Below are 9848 nucleotides of genomic sequence, written 5' to 3' on the forward strand. Positions count from 1 at the left end.
CCACCCGCAGGGGACTCCGTGCTACCTGTGGACTCAGGGCAGGGAGCTAGACAGCAAATGAAGGCCTGGCCCCGGACTCACAGGGTGGGCGGGAACTTCAGGGGCAGGCCCCAGCCCAGGAATCTCTGGGCTCCTGCTCCTGGGGCCCTTGCTCCCCTCAGCCTGCTCCTCTGACCACCCTGTCGCCCTCTGCAGGCTGGGGGGCAGTGGCCCGAGGCCCAGGAGGGGTTCTGCTATCCCCTGCATGTGCCCCTGCCTCACCTGTCACCATGTTTTTTATATTAAAAAGAGAATAAAGAAACTACTTTGGAACTCAGTGCTTTGTATTTACAAAAGAAAAATAATAAAAGAAAAGTCTGAAGCTATTAATAATCAGCTGAAGACAGGGAGCAAAGGCGGGAATCTGGGGGAAAGGGCAGGATCGTCTGCAGAGAGAAGGAGGGGCTCTGGCACTAAGGAAGCTGAGGGTCCCAGCCTCAGGTGCTTCCCCAGGGCCAGCCCCACCCTCCCGCAGAGGCTCAGACAGAGGGGCCAGGAGCCAAGTCTCCTGCTGCCCACTCTGGTTTCTCCAGGAGCCTGAGTCCCCAGCTCCAGGGGCTGGGATGGCAGGGGACACTGAGGCCAGAGAGAGCCCATGGGTCCCACCGCCGCTCCTCACTGTGGCGTGATCTTGGCAGCCTCGGCCCGAATGAGGGCAATGAGGTCCTGGTTGATAAGGAAGACAAATCGCAGGCTGGCAATCTGTGGGCAGGAGAGAAGGGTAGCTCAGGACAGAGGTGAGTCGGGCTAGGGCCAGGCCTACACTCTGGCTCACCACACCCCAGGGTTCACCGTGGCCTTTCCACCTCTCCCCAGCTCACCTCCACTACTGAGTTGTTGCTAAGGCGCCACTTGGAGCCACACAGCACAGGCCGTCCATCAATGTAGATGGGCCGCCGGCCCTCATTGGCAATGAAGAAATCACCATTGTTTTTCAGTTTGATGACACCTATGGGAAAAGAAAGGAAAGGGCTATGATGGGATGAGGGAAGCTAGAAAAGGGTCTGAAACCCACATGTACCCTCTGCTTCCTGGGGACACTACAAGGCATCCAGCACCCCTAAGTTAGGGATCTTAAAATGCCAGCTCCTCAGCCCCTGTCTGTCCCCAAGGTTCCCATGGAGGCCAAGTCCCAGGGCTGGAGGGACTTCCTCATGCTGCTTCCTGCAGATACCTTGCTTCCGGGAGATCTTCCAGGCCGGACCCTCCAGGGACAGGTCCACATCAATCTGGTTGTCCTTGGTCGCTCTGCCGAGGGTGATCTGGGAAAATGGGGCAGGTGAGGGCTGGGACCTGGGGAATGGGAGGGGTCCACACAGGCCAGGGAAAGATGAGAGATCAGGACCAGACATAGAAAGGGCTGTGAGGGGAAGATCAACAGAGGGGGGGAGCCTCGCAAGGGGGTGTGGGGATGGGGACGAGGACAGGGAGGGCTGGGCTGGCCTTACCTCTCTAGAACGCATCAGGTACCGCACCATGCGGCCCCGCAGCACTGCCAGGGTCTGGTTGTCGAAGTCTGGGGAGCTCATGCCTGGGGGAGAGCAGTTCGTGTCAGAGAAGAGCCCCACTGTGGAAGGCAGGGAACCAGGCCAGGATACCCTGAGGGAAAGGAGCTACAGATCTAGGAGAGGAGGATAAGCCCAGCCCAGCAACCAGGGTGCTCGAGGTGTGGTGAAGGGAGTGGGAGCTCGAGCTTGCTGGCCCCCTAGACTCACCTGTGATGCTATCTACCAGCACCTGCCACTTATGCAGTTCCTGTTCCAGCTGCCGAATCTCCCGTTTCTGGCGCCGGTCAGCCACGGTCAGCTCTGGGGTGAGGTGGGGTGTAAGGTCTGAGGTCACTGGCACCTGGTACTATTCCTTTCTGTTCCAGCAGGAGCTCCCACCCCCTCAACATTCCCACCAGGGCACGCTCACCATGTTCCAGGACTTCATCTCGCATGTCCCTGGGGGGGCGAGAAGAGAAGGATGAATCAAGCTCCAATTCAAGCTTACCTGCCATCACTATTAGGTACTATTTGGCTCACTAGGGTCCCGAAGCCAAGCCTCCTTCCCTGGAGTAGGGGTCATGTACAAAGGGTGGAGGTTGGGGTAAGGAGGGCTCAGCAGGGAGACCAGGCACCAACAGCTGCAGCTGGGACTCCAGGCCGAATATGGGCTGAGCTCCATGCTCTGCAGTGAGAGGCAGGGCTGGGTGGTGCGGGAGCTGCCTTGGGAGTCCTTGGGGGACACATGGCTCTTTGTGCCCTGCTTGTGACCCCAGCCACTCACTTGAGCTTACTGTCATCAATCAAGTCCTCTGCGTCGGAAAAGTTCAGCACTTGGTCCCCCTTGGGCAGCGGCTGCACTGAACGAAGGACGGAGGGAGGGTCAGTGCCAATGCTCCCACTCACCCCCGAGACGCTGAGCAGACAAGCTAATGGGACAAACTGTAGGGAGAGCCCCGTGGGGACGGCCTCGCGCTGAAATCAACAACAGTGACCTGGACGCAGGTAACGGAGTGCGTGCAGATCAGACTGCGTGCTACTCTGGCATAGAGCATCCCAGTGTTAGCTGGGGCAGAGGCGGTTCTAAAAAGTGCAGGGAATGAAAGCTGACCTTTGTGCGCTCTCTCAGTGTGCGAAGAGTTCCCGCTTACAAAACCTGCTCTGTGCAGGGAAGGCACTACTACGAGCTGCACGTTACAGACGCGCAAACAGAGGGCGGGTTACGCTCCGTGACTCGAGTTCAGGACAGGATCAGAAATCAAGGTTGCTTTCCTGATTCCAAGTCTAAACTGCTCCCTATACTACATCACATGCTCCCAAACATTTCCTGCCACAAGGAGCTGAGAGGCACAGGACAGTCAAGTCTCATTCAGGAGGTGTCAGAAGGGAGCCTTAAAGCCAGTGTTTTCAAACTGTGGGTCATGACGCATTAACGGGTCATGAAATGCCTTTTCTTTCCAAAAAAAAGAAATGGAATACAATCAAATGTAGTCAGATATCCACCAGATAATAGGATAAATACTGACTTTTTTTATTGAAAAAGTTTTTATGAAAGTTTTTCAGTTCTTTGTGGTCAAAATGTAGAAAGGGCTAGGGTCCCCAAATCTGAGAATTCCTTCTTCATGGTCAGTGGTTCCTAGGATTGCAATGTCTGCTCAGCAAGAGCTCCACTAGCTAGTGAAACTGCTGGCTTAGGAGCCTGACAACCCCTGAGATGTTGTCACTGCTGGGGAAGCAACAGGGGGGCTGTACAGGAGCCACAAATGCTCCGTCACTACCGCCTCTCCTCCCCACCGCCGTCACCTTAGTCCAGACTGGGTGGGAGATGGGGCTGGGGCAGTCACCCTGCCACAGCTGCCTGAATCCTACCAACCTAACACCCAGCTGACTTGAAAAGTAAGCAATTTATGCTCCCTATTGCTAGAGACTCCAAGCACCAAATAGCCAAGAAATCAAATACTCACAAAACATGACTCTTGAAAAGTTATACCTTTATGTTAGCAAATTTACACAAGATAACTTTCAAAAGAGTGACAAGGGAGCTAGCTGTAGCAGCAAAAATAAACTTCATCCAGTGTCTGCTCTCTCTGTGGGAGGTCAGTGACAGCTGAGCCTGGGCGAGCAGCAGAAATCTGGAAGCTGAAGGAATAGAGGAGGAGGCGCACTGCACACTGAATTCAGAGATCCTCAGGAAGAGAAGATGGGGCCTCTCCTGACAAGATTTCCTAAAATCCTCTGGTAGGAATCTTCTATTATCCAGAAGCTACAAGACCTAGCGAGTAGGGTGAAGGGCAGAACCACGGCTTGATTTTCAGATCAGTGTGAACCACTACACGGCAGCCAACACGCAATAGTACTTAAGAAGTGAGAGTAAAGTGTGCTCGGACTATGCAGGTCTGACCCTGAATCTTAAATCCAACTGAAGAGTTTCTTCCCATCCAATCGGACCACTTTCCTAATACTCATTAGGAGAGTGAGTGTCTTGCTGGCAAGGGAAGAGAGTGATCGGAGAGCATTCTGATCCCTGGGAAAGAGAAAGACAGGCGGCCTGAGTGTGAAGCCCCCGCGGGGATTTCTGAGTGGCCTGAAGGCAGCCCCACAGCCTGGTGGGAGTAAAGTGGAGACAGGGAAAGGACAGAAAGGCTTAGAGAAAATGGTCTTTATCTCCAAGGAGGGAAAGAGGGGAGGGTGAGCACCGAAAGAGACTTTTGCATTTTACTCAAGTTTGAAAGTTACTCATGAAGAAAATATTAAGGTGGTATTTATGTAATTGTCAAACATGTCAAAAAGGCAAACTAATCGAGAAGTGGGAGACCCTGCTGTTCAGTCTTTCTGCTCAGGATTCTAGGCAATTCTGGCTACCTTTACCATCAAGACCATTCCAGCCATGCTCCCTCCCTTTGGAAGGAAGTGGTTTCTGCTGCAAAAAGAGGTGAACAAGACCCTGGGAACCACTGAGGATGTTACAAGGCACTAAGGGCGGCTGCATCCAGCCCCCTCCACACTCATACATACGCACCCCCCACGCTGCCAGATCCTGGGCCCAGTTACCTGTCTGGTCCTCCAACAGGTAATACTGCTTCATGAGCTGCCAGTGGGCCTGCAGAGCCTTGGCAGTACGGGCCAGGTAGAAGGCATCGGGGTGTCTGTGCAGCAGGTCCTGGAAGGTCTCCAAGGTGGGCTGGCTGGTCTGGAGGGCAGGGAGTATGCTCTGGGCGTCGGGGTTTCCTTGTCCTGCCCCTGCCTCACCATCTGAGCCCCCTGCCCCAGTCCCCATCAGGAGATGGAAAAAGTGACAGCTCCTGCCAGCCAGGAGCCAGGCTTGGCTCTCCCAGAGGACCCTGTCCACAGAGGCCCTGCAGGTGTACATGTGTCTGCAGGGTAAGTCCCCAGGCAGTACAGCCTCCCTGCAGTCAGTTTCCCAGGTGACTGGTTCCCACCCTACCCCCTAGCCTTACTAGCCCTCAGCCTTACCGATCCCACTTTGCTCAGCAGCTGTTCCTCAGCCTTGCTAAACAGCGCCTTGCTCTGGATGGCTGCAATGGCCTCTGGGTGCAGCTGTCTCATGGCCTGGCAGGCCAGCCTGGGAACAATGGAGACAGAAAGCACGGCAGGGTTGAAGACATGGTGTCAAGCAATCTGGGGTTCCTACTTCTTCAAAGCCTGCAGGCCTTTGCGATCCACAACTCAAAGATCCAGGCCCTCAACAGAAGAGCCCAAGGGTCATGAGCAAGGTACCGGTGGCCTTGTGGGTTTGTCAAAAACGTGAACAGGCAATTCAGAAAACTCAGTTTCCTGTGCTCAACCCTGCGAGGAGACTCAAGGGCACAGCTGCCTAGAGGCCAGTCCTGAGGGCAATCCTAAGACCAGTTGCTGTTCCCGCCCCAAGACCTTCGCCCTTACTTGGCTAAAGCAGCCACCCACTAGACACCTCCTCTTCCCCAAACCACGCCCTGCCCATTTCCTGGTGTATCAGGGCTGTGGCTATAGCTTAAGTGGCACCAGTGTCTGTGGGGTAGAAGATGGATGTTAAGCATTATTCTGATAACGTCAAATGAAGTGCCCGAGGAGGAAGTGTGTGTGTTGTGTGTGTGCACAGGTGTATCTGGAACTTGGACTGCTAGAACCAGAAGGGACCCTGGTGTTCTTCTGTTCCAACTACTTCTTATGAAGGAAGAAACTGTGGGAGGTCAGTGTGGGAAAGCTGAAGGGGACCGCCCTAAACCACCATGCATATGGCAGTAAGACAGGGCTCCCAGCATTCATTCTGGTGTTTTCTCTAGTGCTACTTCCTCGGCTTCCAGGCCCTTGTTCTCAGCACCCAGCCTGGACTAGCAAGGTTGATATCGGGAAGAGGCTTCCCCCCAAAGCCTGGGAGGTCTTGGTATCATCTCAGAGAATTCCAGGCCCCAGGGAGCCATGCCTCCCAGCCCCATCCCTTGTACAATTTTTTCTGTTCCAGAACCAAATCCTGGTGTCCCCAGTACCATGCCGCCACTGGGGCCAGCTCACTCACTTGGAGATGACAGGATCGTAGAGCAGGGCGTACCAGCGCTCCTGGACTTCCCGCAGGGTGAAGCGGCAGCTGAACTTCACACCCAGGTGGACAGATGTCAGGTCATTGGTCTGCAAGACCCCAGAGCAGTTTGTTCCAGCCTTGGAACTGGGAGATACCCTCCCATGCCACCTCCAGACACTGCCAGGCTAGCTGGGGGCTGAGAACTGGAAGCAGTGGGGAAAAGGGAACAAGACCCCTGTGGCAGGAAGCACTACCTGCAGCACAGCATTGATGAGCAGGAGGTCGTCCGCAGGCTTCCAGCGGCCCAGGTCCTTGGTCACCTGCAGCGGCTGTTTGCTCTTCTTCACACGCTTGGTGAGTCCAGGGGCTGGGGCAGGGCTGGGTGGCACAGGTGTGCTGGGGGTCTTGGACACCTGGGCAGAGGGCAGGAGCAGAGTGAGCTCAGAGCTGGCACCAGGGCAGCTGGGGTTTCAGACCCAGAGCTTTGTACAGCCCCACCCAACAAGAAGCCACAGGCAGGGAGCTCAGCTTTCTAATACCAGCCCCTCCCCGTTCCCGCCCCCATCAAAGTACTTCTACACAGTCCTAGACCATATGGGGTCTTCTTTTTGGTGATGGTGCCCCCAGCCCCGGTGTGGAGGGTGGGTGGGGAGGATACCAGGAAAACACTCTTGCTGGTACAGTGTCTGGGGCCAGAGCAATGCCACCTGGGGGTTATTTTTACACCCAGCAATGCTGGGAACAGGCTGTGTGCTCCCAGAATAGATGCACGCTCTATGCCTCCCACACAGAATGTGATACAGGATGCGCTGACAGGGTGGTGGTGGTGGGGGGTGTGCAGCAAGAAAGGGGGAGTAGTGAGATGGGCTCCCAGGAGGGAGGCATCTAAGGTTGGGGCTGGGGCGGCTTGATCCTCTCACAAGCCTCCTCTGCAGGGCTCTTGCCAGCTGGCGGAGGTTGTGGGGAAACACGAAATCTGGCACTGGCCCCCACCCCCTGCTACTCCCCATTCTCCCAATCCTCACCTTCTTCTTCTCACTGGAGGAAGGTTCGCTCCCCGAACAGCGCCCTGGTTCCACCCCACTGGCCCCCTTCGCCCGGGTAGAGGACTTAGCCAGGCTGCTCTCCACCAGCTCATCATCGAACTTCTTCCTCTTGATGAACCTGTGAAGAGTGAACCTACTCAGTGAGCTCTCCACGCCCCACCCCCGGTACCTACTCACCCACACCCAGCCTCCAAAGAGCAGGTTCCCAGCAGTCAAGAGTGCTCACTGCTCTGGCTCGGTGGTCGAGGCATGGAACCTCTATGCTCCACGCCTCTGAGATGACAGGGTACCACACTACAAAGACTTCACATCAAAGACCTAAGATCTCCCTCCCTTGGTCAGTCTCAAGGAGATACTTAGTAAGGTCAGGAAAAGCACAAGCCTCTGCCAACGCAGGCCCCAGAGGGGTGCAGGGGTGAAGGCATGCTGCAGTCTCAGTTTCTGGCCCTTCAAACCCTTATTACCTAGAGGAGCTTCTCCGTTTAGGAATGGTCCCCAAGGCCTGAGAGGAGGCCCGCTTCTGCCCTGCCAGTGACTCCTCATCCTCTGAGCGGCTGGCAGTGCCCGATGCCATGAGGGATGAATCTAGCAGCCCCTGAGAATCTAGAAAAAAGAGAAGTGGTGAAGTCAGAGCTCCTAATTGCCAAGCAGAGCCTTGAGCCTCTGCACAGGGGACCCCTCCTCAGCCCCCCTTTCCCAGCCAGCCCTCTCGGTCCCTCCCCTGCCTCCTTCACATTTGAGGTTTTAAGGTGGGAGTTCCTTGGCCATCCAGTCCCATCTGGGCCCAGACCTTCCACGCTGGGCAGTTCTCCCGGTGCCACGTGTCATGTCGTGCAGCACATGGTGCTCAGGTCAGACTGGTGATGCCGACACACCGGGCTCTGGGCATAACTGCTCCCTCTGCCATCAAAATGCAGCCATGCCAAAGAGCAGCAGCTCAACAGAAAGTCAGTCAATTGTGGCCTCTGCCGAGAGGTACGTGGGTGGTGCTGGCCCAGGGGGAGGTGGCAATGCCCAGCCAGGACCGAAAGACACACGTGCCAGGCAGGGGGTGGAATCAGCAGATGCTTGGCGCCTGAGCGTTTGGGGAGCTGGCCCGGCCTCATACTACCTTTGTCCATCCTCTTACAGTCCCAAAGCCACTGGTTCCAAACCACAGGGCTAGAAGGAAGGGTCCCACAGGCTCATCCAAGGATTCTGACCAGGTGAGCTTAGAGGCCGAGAGGAGATTCTGCAAAGGAGAAATGAGGCTCCCTGAGGCTCAGATTTCCATCTGGCCAGCCTCACCTCCTTATACTGGAACTGGTCCTCAGCATCCCATAAGCTAGCAAAAACACCAGAATAGACACAATATATTCTGCCAATATGACCCTAATAAACCGGTGGCCTTTTGAAGGTCACCAACATCTCTGAGACAGTGATAAAAGCTAGGGACCCCTAGACAAATGTACACATTTCAGGAAGTTCACAAACCCCTCTAATTCTACTAACAGCCCCTAGGTGAAGGGCCTTGACTCCAAACTAGCAAGAAACAAAAGATTCTTGGCTCACTTTTACTTTGTCAGCTGCCCACTCAGCTCCCCTCCCAGTCCAAAGCATGGGAAAGGAAAAGGAGATAGGACTCCAACCAGTCTAACTTTTTTTTTTTTTTTTTTTTCATTTGAAGCTTTGGGTAAAGATTTAGAGGGCGTTACTTCGTGGAAGTTAAAAAACGCGGCTTGGTCACTGAGCAAACATCAACCGCCGTCTGGGGGACCCTCGCCTAAGACCCGGAGAACTCAGGTGCTGGGGACTCTCCGGTCCTGCCCCTCCTGATCAGGGACGCTTCTGACCAGGAAGCGCTCGTCAAACAGCTCCATCGGATACGGTTGGGAGTTCAGCCACTTGGGGAAAGGGTGAAGAGCCCGATGCCGCCGTTACACTGAGGCAGGGTCTGCGCCCCCTTCCTTCTCTGGCCCTCCGCCCTTCGTTCTCCCCACCAAATGCACACCCAAAGTAGGGAATTTGTCCGGGTCTGTTTCAGGGGCTCGGGATACAAGTGGTGAAGTCAGTCCTGCAACTCAAAACCAAAGCGCCGAATGAACCCTGATGCTCTCGGAGCCTTGATTCAAGCCCCAGGGGCCGGTGGCGGGGGAAGGGAGTCAACTCCCAGGCTAATTCTCACCCCACCTTTGGCATGCTACCTTTGCGCATGCGTAACTTCTCGGACCAGATTCTGGCCCGGTCCGGCCCACGCATGCGCAGATTTTCGGGGCGCTACCGGGGCGGGGCCCCAAACCTGGGGGGGATCGTACCCGGCAGCACTCTGGGAAACCCCATTTCACCCCCAACTCTCCTCAGAACCCTCAAAGGCGAACCGCGAAGTCTCACCATTCCTAGGCTGCCAGTTCCAACACTTTCTCCGCGGCGACGGCAGCAGCCGCAGGGCCAAGGCCGGCTTCCGTGAGGTTCGTCTACTTCCGGGTCTACGAACTAAGGGTTGAGCAATCCCTTCCGGTTCGCCCAGACTACGTTAAGTTAAGGGGCGTGGCCATGGTAGCGAAGATATTACCGTTTTGTTTATCAGCAGAAATTAAAGTCTTTCCTAATTGAAACACCTTATTGGGAGCTATCAGGTATTATAGGCCCCAAGTTGGAGGAAGTGATTAAAGGGAAAGGCGAGAGTTGGAGCGGGATAGCCTGAGCAGCTAGGTGAGGCAATCTTGGGAGAGGGTGGGCCGGAGGGTGGGGCCGCGCAGCTACTAGATTTCGGCTTCC

At 55.4% G+C, this 9848-nt stretch overlaps 1 protein-coding gene across 3 annotated transcripts; it reads right to left on the reverse strand.

Annotated features, from left to right (window-relative positions):
* Nucleotides 1-305: 305 nt before the first annotated feature.
* On the reverse strand, nt 306-9600 carry MCRS1 (microspherule protein 1). Of its 3 annotated transcripts, XM_006075808.3 has the most exons (15): nt 9462-9600; nt 8203-8322; nt 7556-7694; nt 7071-7209; nt 6300-6458; nt 6043-6152; nt 5001-5109; nt 4578-4716; nt 2311-2386; nt 1957-1985; nt 1755-1847; nt 1488-1570; nt 1214-1301; nt 861-988; nt 306-741 (listed from the first exon to the last, which is right to left on the reverse strand). In XM_006075808.3, the coding sequence occupies exons 2-15, from the start codon at nt 8210-8212 to the stop codon at nt 655-657; spliced, it is 1389 nt and encodes a 462-aa protein (XP_006075870.1). In that variant the 5' UTR covers nt 8213-8322; nt 9462-9600; the 3' UTR covers nt 306-654. The 3 variants fall into 3 exon arrangements, with proteins under 3 accessions (XP_006075870.1, XP_006075871.1, XP_006075872.1); XM_006075809.3 differs by lacking the exon at nt 8203-8322 and having other exon boundaries at nt 9462-9582; XM_006075810.3 differs by lacking the exons at nt 8203-8322; nt 9462-9600 and adding an exon at nt 7882-8193.
* Between the last annotated feature and the right edge of the window lie 248 nt (nt 9601-9848).

This window comes from Bubalus bubalis, chromosome 4, assembly GCF_019923935.1.
Source record: "Bubalus bubalis isolate 160015118507 breed Murrah chromosome 4, NDDB_SH_1, whole genome shotgun sequence".
NCBI classification, from domain to species: domain Eukaryota; kingdom Metazoa; phylum Chordata; class Mammalia; order Artiodactyla; family Bovidae; genus Bubalus; species Bubalus bubalis.